The sequence below is a fragment of the Grampus griseus genome, assembly GCF_964374135.1.
Source record: "Grampus griseus genome assembly, chromosome: 16".
In the NCBI taxonomy this organism is placed as follows: domain Eukaryota; kingdom Metazoa; phylum Chordata; class Mammalia; order Artiodactyla; family Delphinidae; genus Grampus; species Grampus griseus.
This window is the reverse complement of record NC_139010.1, coordinates 74,601,582-74,622,452: the sequence shown is the minus strand read 5'-3', so window position 1 is coordinate 74,622,452 and position 20,871 is coordinate 74,601,582. Positions and strand designations below refer to the sequence as shown.

Below are 20,871 nucleotides of genomic sequence, written 5' to 3'. Positions count from 1 at the left end.
TTACTAGTAAACTTTTCTAAAGTTGAGTATGGGAAAACGAAGGAGAAAGGTCCACCAATGCCCGCGTGCCCAAGGCACAGCATTAAACTGATGGCCCATCCCGAGGTGTACACGTGGGGAGCCAATGAAGGCCTCCAACCCCCAAAGCAATCCTGTGTCCCTTCTCAGCTTACTCCTGTTAGACAGCTGCTTAAAATCTTTGCCAGCTGCTGCCCAGCTGCTTCTTTCTCCTCATTGGCAGGTGACCCTGTCTCCTCCTCCACTGTGAAAGCCAAGGCTATTGGCCTCCTGGCTCCAAACCTGCTGACCTCCCTCCACACACGCCGGCCTCCCCTCCTCCGTGCAAAGTCAGCTGTGCCCTGGGCTTGAGCCCGACCCTTCCTGTTTGCTCAGGGCCTTTGCTCTGCGGCCTCCTCTGCCCCTCTGGCTCCAGCCTCCCCGCTCTGCTCCTTCTCCGTAGCATTTCAACTGCTTGAGCCACCTGCCTCATGCAAAAAGCAAAACCCCCCCTTTGTAGCCGGACTTTTTCAGAGAGTTTTCTACCCTCACTGTTTCCACCCCGCCCTCCACTGCTGAGACTGCCGTCATCCGTGCCCCCACAGATGCTGGCCATACTGCCACTGCCCCCTGTGCGGGCCTGTCGTGGGGCTTGCTCTCCCCTGCCCAACAGGCCCACGTCCAGCGGCCCCCTGCGCTTCGCCATCTGGATGTCCACTTGAGACCATCTTCCCCTCCCAACCTCAGGGAACGGCACCACCGCGTACCAGTTTCGTCAGACAGGATCACTGGCCTTGGCCTTACTCCCCCATCGCCCCACCCCATTCAGCACTATTGGGCTGAGTCTGTTAAGTCTCTAGAACTCACCCCTCCGCGTCCACTGCCCAGCCCAACAGCATATCCCCTGCTGGTGTCGCTCATCAGTCCATCTCCAGCCCGCTCTTCGAAACCACACCTGCTTAAAAGCCTTAAATGGCTTCCCAGTACATCAGGATCAAGTCCAAATTCCTTGCCATGGCAGGCGGGAGCCTTTACCTTATTCATCTCTTGCCACTCCCTCTCCTCACTCTGGACTGACATCCAGTTCCTCAGATGTGCTGTGGTCTCTCTTCTCTGGCCTTCCCACCAGCTGTTCCCTCTGTTCTGGGCTAACTCCTCCCTGTGCTTCACGTCTGACTTGGACGTCAATCACTCTTCTCCAGGAAGCCTTCCAGGATTCACAGAACTGAACTAGGTGCCCTTCCAACGTGCTCCCATAGTGCTCGTATCATGCCTAGCACGTGCCACACCACGTGCAATCCCGTTTGCTGAAGCTATGTGCCCATAGACTGTGCACCTTGACAGCAGGAACTGTTGTCTTGGGCATCAAGGAAGCCCCAGGATACGCAGTCCACGGTGTAGAGTAGGTACCCAAACGTATGCGTACTGGATGGAGGGCTGTTTCCAACACACCCTGCCCCAAGTCCTCTAAGAATGCACCTGTGGCTTTCAGTTTTCCCTAGGCCACAATGACGGTTATCTCCAAATTGGGTAAAAGATGTTTCACAACAGCCTAAAAGGACAAAATCAGTAAAAGTGATGTATCATTCAGCTCCATGTAGCCACAGGCTTATACTAAACAAACTTAACAAAATGTGCAATGGCTCCAAGTGGAGGTTCAGCCACTGACAGATAACTGAGTAGTAATGTGAGAGCATCTTTTCAGAGAAGGCACTTGGACCTTACAGTCAGCTCCAGGAAGTGCGGGGTGGAGGAGGGCCGGGCAGAGAGAAAAGGGCTGAGCCAGTGGTGGAAGGAACCAGACTGCCTAACTTTCAAATCGGTCTTTGGATAATTCCCCGGTGGGTTTGCAGTTGACTTTTAAAAAAGAGTTTTTTCTTTTGTTTGTTTGCGGTGGGGAGAATTAGAGAAAGAGGGCACAATTTTTCATATGCCTAAAACTGCCGAGTATCAAAATATTTCATTTTATTTCTGTATCATAAATTTGTCATTTTAACAACTTTGATCATTAGCTAATAGAGTAATACAAAAAAAACACGGGCAAAAATGATGTTAGTATTCATTCTCATAAAGTGCAGATTTAATTTTCAATTGTTGGCCTCAGTAAACATCATCTCATTTCAAATCCTCCCCTGCCCCCACCCAAGGAGGGGCTATTTTTAAAAATTTTTCCCTAACAAATGTCTAACACCGGGAATAAATGAACGATCCAATAAAGACAAGCTTTTTTGCAAACATTTTTCTGGGTAAGATTTCTAAGGACAACAGTACTGAGTGAAAAATAACCTTTCATAATGAATATGAACACATATAATAAGAACATAATTTAGACCCCCATGCTTATTTTGCAATTTTTAGGTCTCCAATTATGAAAAAGTTACCTAACTAAACAAAGAACGGTTATCTTCATACGTGGCCAAATTATTTTTACTGATGTTGTTTGAAGACATTCTCTGGTTTTGGCCTTTACAAGAAGTTAATTCTCACACTCTCTCACCAATTACATAAGGCTGCTGTTTCAGCCATAGAGACATTTATATTCCAAATGGGCTTTCTTCTTTTACTCTACTACATAAGGACTGGCATCTTTTTCAAAAGAATATTGCTAGCAACTGGGTTAATTAAAGAGTACTCATGGCTTAAGTTTGCCAAATGCTTACCTCTGCAACAGTATAAATATGGATTATTAAGTTGTCTACTCCAGTATAAAATCTATGCAGAACCCTCATACTATAGGCAAAATGTTCAAAGGCTAAGGAAAAAAAAATTCTTTTACAAGAAAGTGCAACTGCAGGGTCTTTTGAATGATCTTCTAGACGGTTCTGCAGAAAACTTAGTAGTTTGGCTCAAAGTAGAGTTCCTCATGAGGCATTAAAGTTCTTCCTAGAAGAATACAAAGCACAATTTCAGGCAGCTTTCTGAAAATAAACCATTAGTTTGTGGTTACACACTGAGACAAACTGGAACTTATAATAATGAAGGCTTTCGGATTTGCTGTGATTTGCAGGAGAACTTGACAGAGCTGTTCTGCTCTTACTCCAGGACATCAGGCTGTTTTATAATGTTATATATATAGGTGGTTACAGCACTTTGTAAACATTGAGAGTAGGCATGAAATTAATCAGAGAGGAGGAAATCGGAAGTGTTTTCGTATGTGTTTCAGTGCTTTTTCAGGTCAAATTGCAATGCTTTCAAATAAATCATTAAAAATATAACATTTTCTTTGTTATTTCCAGTATTTTACACAGTTAATGGATAATCATGGTGCTAGGGCTTTAGATCAGTTATCAGTAGTGATACATTCTGTCCCACCATCAGATTTTCAGCATTTGTTCCGCGGCTGCTAGGTGGTAGAGGAAGTTTTCTGTTGCTGGTGGAAATCGTCTTTGCTTTAGTGCCTCGTAATTGAGCACTCGCTTTTCTCCATCATCCGAAGCTTCTGAAAATGGAGCCAGGTTGGTGAAGATTTCTTTTGTTTTTAGGGAAATATCCTTTAATAGAACAGGAAGATACACAATATGTTAGTATCAAAAAAATCTGAGTTCTCCAGAATTCTTCCTGCTATTCTTTTTTAAGTGTATCAGACTAACTATAAATTATAAAAAATGAAACAACAAAAAATACATGTCATGGTTAATTTTGAGCCGCGGTGACGGTGGGATCGGTGGGGGCGGGGTTAACCATTTTTAAAGTGTGTGCAACTCAGTGGCGTTTCAAGTGCGTTCACAGTATTGTGCAACCATCGCCACTGTCCATCCCAGAACTTCTCCATCATCCCAAACCAAAACTCCGTACCCATTAAACAGCAGCTCCCCACCGGCATCTCCCCAGCCCCTGGCGATGACCGTTGTGCTTTCTGACTCTGTGACTTGGTCTATTCTAGGTACTTCATATGAATGGAATCACGATATTTGTCCTTTTTGACTGGCTTATTTCACTTAACATGTTTTCAAGGTTCATACACGTGGTAGCACGTGTCAGAACTTCATTCTAAGGCTGAGTAATATTCCACCACGTGTATGTACTACATTTTTTCCATTCATCCGCTGATGGACATCTGGGTTGTCTTCACCTTTTGGCCATTGTGAATAATGCTGCTGTGGGACACGGGTGCACAAATATCTATTTGAGTTCCTGCTTGCAGTTTTTGATATATACCCGGAAGTAGAATTACCAAATCTATGTTAATGCTATGTGTAACTTTTTGAGGAACTGCTATTGTTTTTAGAACAAATCTCTCCCCAAAGTCCCCTCCTGCCTGGGATGAGTGACCCAGCACCTGTCGCATGGGCTTTATTCCCCTTCACTGACTGACATTCCCCTCGGGTGGCTGAGGACTCAGCAGAGCTCGCCTTAAAGTCATGTCTTTCTCCTGGTTTGCTGACATCATTAACTTATTCAAATACTGTGAACCTGTACAACATGGTAGGCACTCTCATCATACATTATACTGAGTCATCTGTGTATCCCTTTTAGTCCATGAAAAACACAGTAATACAAAACTCAAATTTACACATTTCACTAACATTGTTTTCCCTCTAATGTTGACAGGGCAATGGGTGGGCAATGACCATCTGTCCGGTAAGACAGTCTCAGTGTTTGGGTTCTCGGGAAAAAACCTGCCCACTCCTCCCAGCCACAGCACCGAAGAGAAAGGACAGTGCTGCTGGCGGGTCCCCGCCAAACCCTATGGCCCCTCTCACCACCTGGCAATCACATCTTTCACTATAAACGCTTGGCTTTGGCACCAACGCCCTCTGTCCGTCTTTCCCTGGAGCCTGATAACTCATTGGCTCATCTTCGCCAGGGCCAATCCTGCAGACCTCATCTCAGCAGCTGCCCACTGGCCTCCCCAGTAACTTCACTCTGTGCCCGTGAACAGCAGATAACCAGCCGCTGCCCAGCGATGCCGTTTCGAGACTCAGTCAGTGGGAAGATTAAGGCATTACCTGTATAACTTGACTGTCTGATTTCTCTGGATCTTCTGCCGACTGGACAATTAACTGACCGATTTCTTTATGTAGTTTGCCCATTGTCATGGCCTCTGGTGAGATCAAGAAAAATATTTAGATGTTTACATAATGAAAAGTAATCATCTATCTGGAAACTTGAACGATCACACAGAGGGAATTTTCAAAAAGCAACTGAAAACCCCCCATTTCCATCTTATTACTACACACAAATATGGTGACACAATAGGAGGTAAGGCATGATCATGATTTATATACTTCATGTCCAAAATAAAAATACACCACCACCAAACCAAAATTCTGATAAGAATTATTTTTCTTTCTAGACAAAACCTAATGAAATCTGACTGCCTATGGGTTGTGATTGTAAGCCAGCAAACAGCCTGACTTTCCTGTCCAGGTCTTCACAGTTGAGAATTCACGTTTATCTTTCCGGCAGGGATATTGTGAAAGCAGCACTTCCTGTCAGCTCTGCAGAAGCAGCTCAACATGCACTGTGTAAAGGCCCTTAGAAACGAGCTAAGGCAACAACCCAAGTTACATTAATTATATACACTGCTATTTTCTGCAGCCAGAAGGTTAACAAAAATTTCTGTTTGTTACTCGTGAGGGACAAACTCCACTGGGATGAGCCCGTTTTGTGGACTCAGAGCAGCAGAGGGCAGCAGGGAGTTGCCGGGCTTTCCAGTGCTAACGCTTCGGCAGTTTCAGTGGCCCCGGCTACAGCTAGTTTTCTATCCCTCCGGCTTTACAAAAGGCAATATCCCCTAAAGACCTGATACTATATTTTGAATTTTCCACCGTGAATATTTATTATATTTGTAATTTCAAAGCGAAAACAAGTTCTGGTTCTACTAATTTGAGGTTGCTAGATAAAACCTCACATTATCAGAACCTAGCTAACAAAAGTCCCTAATTGGCTGGCATTCAGCTGCTCCCACTTTTAGGAGAAAGATAAATGAGACTACAAAAGCTGATATCTGTAATTCCTGTCTAAAACCAATACCTCATAGTGTCCTAGGCTCAAAACGTATTTAACCCAATCTTTTCTACTCTGTGCAGCTGTAATTTAGGATAATTTACAGTTACCAGAGATGACCCTATGACCCTAGAACACCCTTTCTTGGTCATTAGCCCCAAGAATACTCTCATTCCCTGCTGCTTACTGAGACATCCTTCAAAAAGATTTTCCACACGGGAGTCATGTTCAACCCTCGTGTGGTGACAAATGTCTACACACACTTTGATACTCCTTCCTTTATAAGGTGGAGTCTAATTCTTCTCCCTTAATGACTTGCTTTAACAAATAGAATGTGGAGGAAGTGATCACGTATGACTTCCTAGACTAGGTCACAGAAGGCACTGTGGTCCCCCCTCTCTTGAATTGCTCACTGTTGGGGAGACCAGCAGACGCGTGGTGAGAACGCTCAAGCTGCCCTATGGAAAGGCCCATGTGGTGAGGCCTCCTGTCAACAGCCATGTGAGTCAGCTTGGAAATGGATTCTCTAGCCCCAGTTGAGCCTTCATTTGACTGCAGCCCTGGCAATATCTTGATTAAAACCTCATGAGAGACCCTGAATCAGAACCTCCTAGCTAAGTCACTCATAAATTCCTGCCCACCAAAACTGTGAGATAAGTATTTGCTATTTTAAATCACTAAGTTTAGAAGTCATCTCTTATGCAGCAATAGATAACAAATACACCTTGTTTGAATATGAAACTGAAGAAACAAGACAAACAGACCATTTATCTTATTAACATATAACCGTACAGCGTAAGCACTCAGATGTATCCCTAAAAGGGTCAGGTCTATTAACATGAATGCTGTGTTCTAGAAACAGAAAAATCCCTCCAGCACAACAGGTGAAGCAGGCCTTCAAAAGGGAGAATCAGCCTAAAAAATACAACTGCTTGGCTTACATCTTGTGTCAACAGAACAGAACAGAGAACTAACCTTTTGCAAGCGGGGCAATGGTAATCTCACCATCTGCCAGATTCACAAACACATCATACAGGTCAGATCTATTGCTCACCTCCGAGTCTACAAATCCAGCGACGTAACCTGCATTACAGAGGGGACCAGCGTTACTAGAGTAGGAAGAAATCACATTGTGAACATACCAAGAAAGGAGTGAGTCTAAAAGCTCATCAGCTGCTTTTCTTCTCTGCTTTATTTATCCAGGGCATTTTAGCCATATCCCGCGGCATTTATTAAGATGACATTTTTGCCAGTTGCCTGAAGAAACTCAAGCAACTCAAAATGTTCCAAAACTAGGTTTCGGTGTCAAGGAGGAAGGCTGAAGCAAAGCATCTGCTTTTCAGTCATCATTATTTGGGTCAAGAATGACAGAGGAGGCAGCAGGCAGCAAGGATTCTCTTGACCACTGTCCCCCCTAGGTTTCTGTCAACAGGAAAGTCATAGCCAAACACTCGGGTTCCTCAGGGATAGCATAGTGGAAACAGCATCATCTTCCCCAATTTCAGATCTGATACAATAAATGCTAAAGGAATCAGGGCAACTCAAGAATTAGCAGACTTCTGGAATTGGTGTTAAGACAATGGTTCCCAGACTCTGGATTTCACACAGCAGTATGATTAAAAAAAAAAAAAATTTTTTTTTGTTTTTTGAGGACCAATTTTTTACTTCACCAAGTGACAGCATTTAAGAAACAACGTCAGCGGACTTTCCTGGTGGCGCAGTGGTAAAGAATCTACCTGCCAATGCAGGGAACACGGGTTCAAGCCCTAGTCTAGGAAAATCCCACATGCCGCGGAGCAACTAAGCCCGTGAGCCACAACTACTGAGCCCGCATGCCACAACTACTGAAGCCAGCGTGCCTAGAGCCCGTGCTCTGCAACGAGAAGCCACCGCAATGAGAAGCCTGCGCACCGCAACGAAGAGTAGCCCCTGCTCGCCGCAACTAGAGAGAAAGCCCACGTGCAGCAACAAAGACCCAACAGAGCCAAAAATAATAAATAAATAAATTTATATATTTAAAAAAAAACAGCAGCAACAAAACCAAAAACCTGGAGCTCAAGATGGCAGCAGTGGGCCGTGTGCAGAGAGACTGCGGCCCGGCACTGCCACCTGGAGCGTGAGCCCTGCAGGCAACTTGCGAGAGCTCTGCTGTCCCACCCACAAAACGAGATCCCTATAAAACAGCCCCGACCCCGGTTTGCGGGGGAGAGCGTGGATGCACCAGCTGCGACCTCTCCATTCTTTGATCGAAGGATGAAGCTTTCCTTTGCTTCCGAAACGAAAACTCATTCTATTGGCTTGAATGGCACTGGGCAGAAGGACCCTTGCTGGAGACAGACTCCAGAGGTGGAGAAGAAGCTGAAAATGGCCGAAGCCAATTTGGACCTTCACAGAAGATATCTGTAGTCTCCTGCAGTTAGAGGTGGTGACCTGGCTGCTCCTCCCTTGATTTGCAACTGTTCGAATCTGCCCTTTGGAACTCAGGGTAAGTCATGGAGGCTGGAGTCTTGTCTACAAAAAATGGGGGACAAAAAGGCCTCCGTGCCTGGGAGGCCCATAGGGCCCCGCTCAGTTTCAATTTCTTCTTGCCAATTGGATCATAAAGTCACTGAGGAAAAGTGTCTTGTCTTATATAATACGGCAACTTGCCAAGACCTCAGCATATACTAGGTGCTTAAAAAATGTTTATTGCATGATGACTCGCTTCCTTGACTAATACACACCATAATTCTTCCATCATTTGGGAAATAAAGGGGCTGTAATATTGTGATATAATAAGAAATGTATATTTGGTTATCGAGGCTCCTGGCCAGAGCTCCTACAACACAAGCCTGCGCTCTAGAGTCTGTGCTCCACAACAAGAGAAGCCACCGCAATGAGAAGCCCGCGCACCACAACGAAGAGCAGACCCCGCTCGTGGCAACTAGAGAAAGCCCGCGCGCAGCAACAAAGACCCAACACAGCCATAAATCAATCAATCAATCAATCAATGAAATGAAATGATACTGCAGATTCCTGGAGAGGGGACACTATTCTGTAAGTGTTCCTGAGCCAAGTTGCCATCCAAATGGAAAAAAATGGAACCAGATCCCAAACCCACACCCTACAAAAAATAGTAATGCCAGGCAGATTAAAGACTTAAATGGGGATGAAAAAGCTTTAAAAATTTTTACTAGAATATATAGGAGAATACCTTTCTACTGTTGGGATAGAACTTTTCTTAAACAAAATATAAAAAATAAAATCATAAAAGCCTAAAAAGTCCCAACACATTAAAATTAAGATTTCTAGGGACTTCCCTGGTGGTCTAGTGGTTAAGAATCCGCCTTCCAGTGCAGGGGACGTGGGTTCGATCCCTGACCGGGGAACTAAGATCCCATAAGCCATGAGGCACGGCCAAAAAAAAAAAAAGAGGGTAACTTTTATGTGATGTGTATTTTACCACAATGTTTTTTGTACTTTATAATTTTTATTGGAGTATAGTTGATTTAGAATGTTGTGTTGGTTTCAGGTGCACAATTTTTTTTTTAATTAAAAAAACTTTTTAAGGGAAAAAAAACGGTTGCATTTACCAAAAAAAAAAAAAAAAAAGATCAGTATGCCCCTTAGGAATGCACTTAAAAAAAAAAAAAAAATCCCCCGAAACAAACACCCCTGGTAAAGCTGAGCTTCTCATCCCCTGGGAGCCTGCTGTCTACCTGGGCACATCTGCAGGGCTTCCAGCTCGTCGGCATCCAGGTGCACGTAGGAGTGAAGTATGGTCCAGTCCTGTCGATGCCACACCAGGGCAGGCAGAGTCCTGGGGTCAAGGTGAGAACACAGATGGTTGCCAGCCCACACCTGAGACTCAGCCCATCCTCTTCCCTCTTCTTCTGGGGGAGGAAACTGGTTACCAGATGCAGAGGGAGAACAAGCCCTAAACATGCCAACACCTCCTCCAGGCTTCAAAGTAAAGTAATGCAATGTTTTAAACACCGACTGTTGGGTCAGATTGGCTACAAAAGGCTCAAGGTAAAGTTTCAAAAGATCTCCATGGTGGCAAGGAAGGATGCTTCTGAAGTGTTCCTCCCAACGCCCACTCTGCAGACTGCCATGGAGGGAGCCTGAGGGTAAAATCCAAAGTGGGCCCTGCAAGCAAGAAATTTTTTTGAAGTCTCGCATTTCATATTTAAAATTCCAGCCAAACTTGCAAACTACTTTGTGTTTGTTTTTATACAAAAATAAGTTTTCTTAAAGAAACTTCCAATAAAACAGGAAGAAGTAGGTGCCGAATTTATCTGTGGTTTTGTGAACCCCCTGGTGGCCTGCTACATATCTCAGAAGCTGTGGACACTCCCATTTCAGAAGCATAAATGGAGAGGAAAAGGGTAATTGGGTGGAAAAATACAAGGTTTGGGAGTCAGAGCCGGGCAAAAACTCTGGTCCTGTTACCCAAGATCTAAGGCAATCACAATCATAATAACAATGATCGTCTCTAGAGTGCCCACTATGGACAAGGTACATGCTGAGCACGATACACAAATTATTTCCAATCCTGAAACCAAGCTAACGAGGCAGGTATTATCATCTTCATTTTACAGATAAAGAAACTGAGGCGTAGAAACATTACGTACACTTTATGTGGTCACAAGGCTAAAAAGTTGCCTCCCAGGACTTTAACCCAGGTCCTTCTGACTAGCAAGTCTTTCTTCTTCTCAATATCTCACCCTTCGCCTCCATCTTCTCATCTATAAACAGGGCAGTAACACTTCCTCCCAGGGTTCTTGTCATAAGTAAAGTTAATAATTTAAGGTGACTTATACAATGCCTGGCATACGGTAAACAGCATAAATACTAGTTCCCCTGCTTTTAAAGAAGGATCTAAGTTCGATTTGGCAAGGAAAACAAAACAAACTGTATTTATTATATAAATAATACAGTCTGTAATAAAATTGAATGGAAGAAACAACTTACCTAAAACAGGGGTCAGGCAACTATGGCCCAGGGGTCAGGCAACTATGGCCCATGCCCGTCTTTGCACATAAGATTTTACTGGAACATAGCCGAGCTCATTCATTTACGTATGGACTGTCCATGGCTGCTTTTATGCAACCTGTGGCAGTTAAGTAGTCGGGACAGAGAGCGTATGGCTACAAGCCTAAGATATTTACTTTCTGGCAAGGAAAAGTTTGCAAACTCCCCGCTCCAAAATATTCATATTTCAAAATTTAAAGAAGAATGTTCAAATTCAGTAACCTTGAACTACTCAATCTAAACTAAAACATTACACCAAAATGGTATTTCACCCCCAACCTAACTCAGCCTGTTTATACCAGTGTGCAAAGAACAGGGTACACAGTGACACAGAGGGCCCCAAAGTGGCTGCCAACAAAGTTTACACTTTTTGGGCTTCTCTGGTGGCGCAGCGGTTGAAAGTCCACCTGCCGATGCAGGGGACACGGGTTCGTGCCCCGGTCCGGGAAGATCCCACATGCCGCGGAGCAGCTGGGCCCGTGAGCCATGGCTGCTGAGCCTGCGTGTCTGGAGCCTGTGCTCCGCAACAGGAGAGGCCACAACAGTGAGAGGCCCGCGTACCGCAAAAAAAAAAAAAAAAAAAGGTTACACTTTTTAATGATAAGAGACCATACCTGGTAAACTCCTGAACAGCTTCTATTTTGGGGTGATAGACGACAATTCTTTTCTTTAGCATCAGTGCTGTGTGTAAGATAACAGTTTCCATTCCAAACTGAGATACAATGTCTTAAAACAAAAATAATTATGTTACTGCATTAAACATTATACAAGGAAATCAAGTTTTTACTGGAAATTATTCTTGTATGAATGCAAAATTATTTTCAACACAGAATAAATTTAGGTAAATGTTATAAGTACAGAAGCACCTTATTTGGTGGATGGGCATATCAATTCATACATCTGCTCCCCAGGATGGGCGTTACAGTAGCTACACCTGCTCCCTCAAGGGACAGTACGCTGGATGCACAGATGAAGCCAGACTCACAAGAAAGTGGAATTATATGAAGGGAACCACCATCCTCGGTGTCGTGCAAACTTAAATTTTAAAAAATGTTCACTGACCCCCCCCCCAAACCCACATACACATCATTGCATAAGTCCTTGTGAGACAGTTGGACAAACACCTAACACCTCAACAGGGATGCTTAGAAACCATATAAAACAGTAGGATCAAAAGTGGAGACAGGGCTTCCCTGGTGGCGCAGTGGGTAAGAATCTGCCTGCCAATGCAGGGGACACAGATTCGATCCCTGGTCTGGGAAGATCCCACATGCCGCAGAGCAACTAAGCCCGTGAGCCACAACTACTGAGCCTGTGCTCTAGAGCCCGCGAGCCACAACTACTGAAGCCCGCGTGCCTAGAGCCCATGCTCCGCAACAAGAGAAGCCACTGCAATGAGAAGCCTGCGCACCGCAACAAAGAGTAGCCCCCGCTCGCCGCAACTAGAGAAAAGCCCGCGCGCAGCAATGAAGATCCAACACGGTCAGAAAAAAAGAGTGAAGACAGGTGCTGTGGGAGGATGAGAAAGAAGGCCAGCATCGCCCTAGGAGTTCTCCTCTCCTCCCTTTTAAGGACCTGATGTCTCGGTTTAGCCCTAGGCTGGACTTTCCAGCGAGGAGAGAGGGATGGGGAGTTGGAATGGGAACTCTGGGTCAGGGGCTTGAGCTCCCCAGGTGGAACAGGTCACTGCTAAGATCTAAGGAAAGGAAAATGATGGAAGTCAGTGGAGACCTCGACCCATGAACTTTAGCTCACTGGTGAAAGTACATTTCTGTCTTAACAGCTGCAATCATATGGAAAGAAACACCGCAGAAGTCTGCTTTCCTGACAGAGTTCTAACCACATAAGGAAATGTAGAAGTTGAACTACCCTCCTGCATAGGAAACAAATATCATGTAGATGAAAATATATGGAAAGATGAAATAACAGAGTCTAATGACAGATTGTCCTTGGCTTGGGGATTTTGTTGTTGCTGGGATGGACTCATCTGGGATGGGTTTTTGTTTCTTTTTTGCTTCTTTTTATTTATTTATTACCTTTGATGGAGCCTGCAAGGTATGCCTTTCGGGCATCAAAATCCTTGCTAAGGAAAGAGCCATTTTCTTCACTCTGGCATATCCCCTTTGTGAGAACCGCGATGTAACTCTCCATCATCTTAACTGGGCTCCCATGTTTTAGGTACATTCTGTGAGAAAGGACAGAAAGCAAGTGTGCTACTAGTTAGCATGAACCACCTGGAGAAACGCACCGAGGCCAGGTATGGGTACGTTCTAAAGAATCTAAGCCAACTTGCTAATACACCTGTGAATGCCTGAATCTTTTCATGATGTGGTTACTTCTATAAATTTAATTAGAAAATCTATTAGAAAAACAAAACAACCACTTGAACAACCTTCAAGAATTCTGTGAAGTCAGCCCTCTTGTTACATCTGGGGAGGCCTGCTGTGGTCCACTTAGGCAGGAGAATGAACTATGGACTTTCTGAGGCCCTGCTGTTCTCAAGAACATTGTATCCTTATCTCTTTTTATGTCTTACATTCACAACTGTTTTTGTTAGTCATAACAACTGTTTTATTGCTGGATATCCTCTGACAAGAAAGGAGTTTTATGCATGGTTCACAAAGAAAGCAGTAATTAGGTGTAGAACCTATATTTATTATCAGAGTTCTCAGAGGTAGCTGTATTTAGATAATTAAGAAATCAAACTCCTTTAAGTTTCTGGTGATAAATGCACACTAGACACATTCATCAAGTTAAAACTTCCAGAAAATGCTGACAGGAAACTGGCTACAGCTTACATGTGAAATCAGCCCTTTCCCCTGAAATATCTTCCTATAAGTAAGTAAATGTAAATTCTTCTGGAGAAGCAGGACTGGGTCTACTTGGGCATTTTAGTAGCTGAAGGGATAGAAAATTGGGACGAAAATAAAATAATTGTTTAAGAAAGATCACTTGAAAACTATATTTACTGTAGACTAAGTGAAAAAAGCATGTGATTTAACTGCTTACTAAATTTTGTCAGTCATCAGTGTTTTAAAATTATTTCAATGCATAAATTTGGGAAAAAAGGCAAAGAACAATGAATATTGTAAACTATCATATATATAGAACAGTCAACCCCATATACATGCTTATATATGAAGAAAATATCTCCAGTAAGATATAGAGAAGGGAAGCCCAGGAGCTGCCTTGGGATGGGGAGTCGGTAGGTAGAATTAGAGATGGGGAAGAGGGGAAGGAAGGGACTTAGGGTTCACTGTATACTCTTTGGCATTATTTGCATTTCTTTTTACGATGTGCTTACATTACCACCACCAAAACAAAGCAGGAAACCAAAAAACACCATTCAAATTATTAATTTTTTTTAAATAAAATAAAATTTATTTTTTAAAATTTAGAATTATAGAAAGGGGTCATGGATCTGGACCCAGATCCCACAGGGGGAATGAACCCCTCCATGCGGGTTTCCATGGCCACGTGAGCAGCGTACTGTGGAGGGCACCTCTCACCATTAACGGGAGGGAGCACCTCACCACCATCAAAAAGTGTGAGTCTAGGGCTTCCCTGGTGGCGCAGTGGTTGAGAGTCCGCTTGCCGATGCAGGGGACACGGGTTCGTGCCCCGGTCTGGGAGGATCCCACATGCCGCGGAGCGGCTGGGCCCGTGAGCCATGGCCGCTGAGCCTGCGCGTCCGGAGCCTGTGCTCCGCAACAGGAGAGGCCACAACAGTGAGAGGCCCGCGTACCGCAAAAAAAACAAAAAACAAAAAAAAGTGTGAGTCTAACTAATACAACTTTGTAAATCAACTATACCTCAATAAAAGTAAAATAGAAAATAAAGGGAAAGTGAAAAAAAAAAACAGTGCTTGTCTCTGTGTGTGTGAACAGGCACACGTGCACACGGGGAGAGTGAGTGTGTGTGCACATGAGCACGTGAGCGTGGACAGGCGCTAGGGCAAGCACTCAAGTGCGGTAAGGGGTGGGGTCAGAGCGGGCGGCTGGCCATAGCTTGAGCCCTCATTTCTCTTGTAACTGTGACAGAGAAGAGAATCCGGAATGTGACAAAGCCACAGCTCTGCACAAGCAGAGACACCCTCTGGGCTTCCTCCTGGGCAGGAAGTGGGGTCTAAAGCAACCTCGCCTTCTGGGCCCCAGAACATTTCCCAGTGAATTCAGTTGAGTAACCTAACCCTGACTCAATCAAATGAAATGGGAGTCCAACGTTTGTTCAAAAACAACTTTGCAGTGTTTTTAGTTCACGGCTTCTGGATGGAGCCCCTTCTAACAATAATCATCTCCCTTTGTGTCAGTGCCGCATTTGCAGAAAACTGTTTATATTCCACAGCGAGCCATACACCTGGAATTTATCTCACTGAAAGCAAGAAGCCTTTCTTATCACAGCTGACTGCAAAAACAATTAAACTGCATTTTGTCAAAATACAACCTAACCGAAACACTTAGGTGATAAGATTGTATTCTTGCGCTGTGTGCGTACCCATGCGTGCATGTGCACGTGGTCATACACAGAAATTGCAAATAAGACAACCATATATCAGACTTATGGTGAGAAAAACAGAAACAACTCCCCTTATCCACCCCCCCCAAAAAAACCTACTTATTGGGCATAAACCTGAGGGCTGAGAGTAATACATAACACTGAGAATTATAATTCTATCTAGTAACAATATTAGAAAAAAAACAAAACCCCAAACCCTGAAAAAGTCTTGATTAAAGAAAAAGCCAATATCCCTAACATATAAGACGGATTTCATTAATTCCACCAGATACACTTATCAAGGCAAAAAAGCAGACTGTATATTTTAGTTAAATTTTTTCAACGGCTGGGATGAAACTGAAGGCGTCTATCCTTCAGTTTAACGATTAACCAAAAAATCAGTTTCTCAGCTCCTCAGCATTCCAGCTAAGAAATATTTTCCTGTGCTTTAGCATAATTCAAAATGCCCATTAAACTTTCCCCAAATGACTCCCACACACAGACCTTGCCACAAATGAACCAGCTTGCTTACCACTTCCATCCTAAGGAAAGTTCCAGATTGGAAACGAGCAGAAGTAACAGACCAAAAGTGGCAAGTGACTCGAAGTACCCAGAAATTACAATAGTTGTGCAAACTGCCTCTTCTCCTCCCCTCCACCATTTTCCCTAATAAGAGGAGCAGTACCATGGAAGCAGAAGACAAAGTTCCTCTTGATAAAACAGTGTTTGTAGGGCCAGTAAAGGTTAAGTTGGGGAAACAGAAGGCTGAAATATGCTTCCTCAGTGTAGAAATCTGCTGTATTACTATTGAGTAAGATCTTCATTTTTGTATATTAGCATTTAATACAGTTTTCATACAGACCTACACAATATCCTAGTGAAGGCGGCATATTTCTCTGGATTAAAATCTTTGGCGGTCAGAACAATAGAAAAATGAGTCACCTGTCCAAAACAAACAAACAAAAGTACACTCTTTAAAGACACTTTAATAGAATTAATCTTTATTACTATATCCTAACAAGCCTCTTATATAAGACATACCAGCATTAAAAAGAAAAGACCAAAATGTACCAAGTCCTCACTTGCCTCTTTATACTTTTACGTATATATACACACATAAAAAAAATTATATATACATATATATTTAATTTTTTAGAGTTATTTCCTCAAAAACATAAAAATATTTCAAAAATATCAGAAATGTGACTTTTTATTTAAGCCCCCCTACCCTCAACAAAGCAGAACTAAGAATGCCGTATCAGACCTACCACATAGTGACTGTTTTCCACTAATGAAATAGAAGGATGGAAAACAACAAAAATACGTTTCAGTAAAATTCATACAGTAAAAATCATACAGTTCCCAAAATAGTCAATTCTCTGTAAAATGCTATATAGGCTAAAGGGCATTGTTATAATAACCTTCATTTATTTATATGCCTCTATTATTATACGTATAAATTTCTGATAATCATATACCTATTATTCCCATTAATGAGTATCTTTCTGCAATTTACATTTTCTAATTACTAATCTCTGTTTTATCTTAAACCTCTTACAGTTTCTAAATTGTTGCCTTCCTGTTATTTTAAACGTAATTCCTTACGTTTAAACTGGACATGCTGCATACTGTCTGGTGATTGACTATAAAATCAGCCCTGAAATTGTAAAAGAAGTCCCCACCCAGAAACCGACCAGGAGCTCAGCCACTTCTTTCCAATATTCTTTCCTCTGAAAAAGCCACTGGCTCTGTGGGACTAGGAAAGTGCACAACGACCACATACTTACTGGTTTTTAGTCTGTCACCTGATGGCATTCATATGAAATGACACACACACACAAAGTCTACAGAACACATGAATTTCCTCAATTATCCTTTCTATTCTTAACATATCCTTATCATCCATAAACAAATGAAAAGGTTTTCTTAACTAGGATAATTATAACCTTTAAAATAGTTTTTAGTTATGGAAAAATACTTCTTCCCACTTTTAATCAGAGTCCAGGCTTTGAAAATACTTCTACATTTCTACTCCATCCAAGTATAACCTGGGAAAGGCTTCGCTATACCAACCCCAGGTCAGTCAAATAATATACACCAATAAATACAATGAATGAGAGTGAAATGTGAAAGAGAACATTCCCAATTAAAGTCATATATTTAATATTTTTCCAAAGCGTATTGTGAATGATGAAGTCTAAAGCTAAGGGTTATTGGAATCTTACATCACTTAAAATATTTTTCGTTTTTTGACCCTCATACAGTCATACCTTTTTCAAAACGGAAGAATCTGGAACTTCAACTGTTGTGATATAAAACCATGTTCTTCTGTACTGACCAAAGACGAAGGGATGGAGAAGTTTGTTTTCCTCTGTAAGGCAGCATTTTCTCAGCAGTAGGTTCCTTAAAGTAGCTGTCGTGGAAGGATAACACCACACCCACAGAACTTCTCCATTTGTGTCCTTTTCTACGGTGGAAAGATGGTCACTGTGAGAATGTCAAACAGCAGCAAGGAAGTGAATTGATTGGTTACTCAGAAGCACTTCGTGGAATCAGTTTTAACACCCCATTTTACAAAGCAACCCAGAGCACGTGAGAACCCCCAATTCTCACCTACCTCTCCTGGTTACATTAGCTAGCTCTCCTGATCTTGAATTTTAGGCCACCTGAGTAAAAAGCTTTTCTAACAAATCATGAATGAAAATGTAGCCTTAGAGGTTTGCTAGGGGTCTTCCCTATCTCCTCCCACACTTTACCTTTTAATCTAGTTGGAAGGATCATTAATGAATACATAGAATGGATGGGTTTGTTGAAAACTGGAAATTAAGAAAATGGTGAAATCTCTGTCATATGCTATGTACTGACAGTATGCATTCTATACTTAAAATTTTAATAATAATGGTTAAACAGTCATATATGTAGTTTCACCAAAGTCAACACCTCAGTAACAAAATAGGAACAATTTGCTAATAATTACTCCAGGCAAAAATAGCCTAAACGTTAGAGAAACAGTAACTGAACATATAGTAGTAAAAATCCAGTTTTTGATCTATAGACTTAAAAACAAACCCTTTTATTATGGAAAATAGCAAGTATTAAAAAAAAGTAGAATGATAAAATGAGCCTCCATCCCACAGCTTCAGCAGTTATCAACACCTGGCACTCCTCGGTTCATAAGGGTAAGGAGCTCCCCGCCACTTATTTTTAAGCAAATCCCTTTTAAATTCATGTCGACATGAAAAATAAAAAAAAACTGAATTGAAAATACGATAAGCCATCTTTTTCTTTGCTGTTACCAGATAAAGTCAGAGTTTAATTCAGCCTTAATTCCGAGGTACCTTCAAGAAGGACTAAGATGCCTGAGGTACTTAGGTTTTGCTTTGAAACAGTTTTAAAAAATTACATTAGAGATGAGCACAGGAAGCCGTTCCAGATAAACGCACTCCTTTGATACAGTGAAAATAATCAGCAACATTTCGCCGCATTTCCGCCAGTTTTGCTAGATCCAAGCAATGTGCTAGGGTTTAGGGGTATATAAAAATCTCAGAATACTTTTTCAAAGAACAATGGCACTCAGGGAACCGACAGAAGTTCATTCAAGCAATCCCGTGCTCACTGTCGCTGTTGGATGAATGGTTGCTTCAAAAACTCTGCACCAGGTTCAGGCACACACTCCAGACTGCCCAAAGATCCCAACGCACTTCCATATCCATTAATTCCTCAGAACGAACTGGGATTCCACCCACTGTGATTATGTAGACACCTGTGTCATATGCACGACCTCTGTCTTAGGATGCAGTTCTCCACTGGTATGAGTTGGGGTTCTGGGGCTAGACTGCAAGGGTCCCCCATCCTGGGTCTGCCACTTCCTAATGTGCGTTCTTGCACAAATGACACGCTGGGCCGCCACCTGCTGCGTAAAGTGGGCATCAAACATTACCCAGATCCCCTGGAGCCGAGGTGAGAGTCAAACGGGAAACAATCCATGCATAACGTGCAGCACCCCGGGCTGGCAGTTGGCCACCGCGTCTGGAATCGCTCGATCACATGACCGGGGCCAGACGGGCGCCGGGCTGGCAGTCACGCGTGGCTCTCCCTCATTCGGAGGGACCCCGGCCCTGCAGCCTCACAAATGCGCGGCCTGCAAGCTCCTCTCTGCATGACCGGCGACTCGCCTACGCGGCTCGGTCACCTCCACGTCCGGGCTCCTCTGTAGCCCGGGGCGTCCAGGAGGAGCTCCCTCCCAGAGCCTAGGAGGCCTCCAGGGTACCCGGCCCCGCCTCCCGGCCCGGCAGGCCCCACACAAGGCCGCGGGCGCCCGGGCCCAGGGCGGCAGGCCGGGGCCCTGCGCCGAGGAGGCCGGGCCCTGCAGCCCCTAACCCAGGCCCAACATGGAGGGGGCCGCGCCCTCCCCACCGCGGGCGGTGCCGGGGACCGCGGGAGCAGGGACAGTCCCGGGCCCAGGCGAAGTCAGAACTGGGTGCGGGCCTGCGGGGCAGGGTGCCTTCCTCCTCACCGATCAGCCCGACTCCGAGCATCAGCAAAGGGTCCGCAGCCTCAGTTGCAGCCATCTTCCGCCGCCGCCGCAGCCGCAGAGCACCGCTCCCAGCTCTCTGCTCATAAGCTCCGCCTCTCTTCGGGACCCGCCCGCCCGCAGGCCCCCGCCCCGCAGGCTCCCGCCCCGCCTCCCTCCCTCCAGGCCCCGCCCCCGCACTGGAGGCCCCCGCCTCCGCCGCGCTCTGCCAGGGGTGTGCCCCTCCGTTCACCTTCACCGCAGGCTCCTCACCCTCAGAGATCTCCCTCATTTCTCTGCTCCAGATCTTCATTCCGCTCCCTCCTCAGCCCGCTCCAATCTTCGCTCTTCTCTTCAGGCTTTCCTCATTCTACCTCTGCCCTCCAGTCTGGCTCAAAAGAGGCGTCCTGAGGATGAAGGAATGGACTCCATTCATTAAGTCCCTTATTCATCCAGCCATCCAAAACAAAAAAAATAATTGAGGATTTAAAATGGCTTTAGGACTTCTCTGGTGGTGCAGTGGTTAAAAGTCCGCCTCCCAATGCAGCGGACATGGGTTCCAGTCCAGGAAGATCCCACATGCCGCGGAGCAACTAAGCCCGTGCGCCACAACTACTGAGCCTGCGCTCTGGAGGCCACGAGCCACAACTACTGAGTCCGTATGCCACAGCTACTGAAGCCCGCACGCCTAGAGCCCATGCTCCGCAGCAAGAGAAGGCACCGTAATGAGAAGCCCGCGCACTGCAACGAAGAGTAGCCCCCGCTCGCCGCAACTACAGAAAGCCCGTGCGCAGCGACGAAGACCCAACGCAGCCATAAATAAATTAATTTAAAAAATAAAAATAAAATGGCTTTAGAAATATAGTATTGACTAAGACAGAGCATTCCAATGGGGAACTTACTAA

At 44.2% G+C, this 20,871-nt stretch overlaps 1 protein-coding gene across 2 annotated transcripts; it reads right to left on the bottom strand.

Annotated features, from left to right (window-relative positions):
• Window positions 1-2,789: 2,789 nt before the first annotated feature.
• On the bottom strand, window positions 2,790-20,069 carry DENND10 (DENN domain containing 10; the record flags this gene model as incomplete). 2 transcript variants are annotated; one of them, XM_082673164.1, is made up of 10 exons in its annotated part: window positions 19,970-20,064; window positions 17,724-17,920; window positions 16,316-16,395; window positions 12,996-13,144; window positions 11,574-11,685; window positions 9,645-9,745; window positions 6,922-7,029; window positions 4,947-5,041; window positions 3,310-3,488; window positions 2,790-2,880 (listed from the first exon to the last, which is right to left on the bottom strand). In XM_082673164.1, the coding sequence occupies exons 1-9, from the start codon at window positions 20,022-20,024 to the stop codon at window positions 3,312-3,314; spliced, it is 1,074 nt and encodes a 357-aa protein (XP_082529290.1). In that variant the 5' UTR covers window positions 20,025-20,064. The 2 variants fall into 2 exon arrangements, with proteins under 2 accessions (XP_082529290.1, XP_082529291.1); XM_082673165.1 differs by lacking the exons at window positions 2,790-2,880; window positions 16,316-16,395 and having other exon boundaries at window positions 3,312-3,488; window positions 17,724-17,940; window positions 19,970-20,069.
• Between the last annotated feature and the right edge of the window lie 802 nt (window positions 20,070-20,871).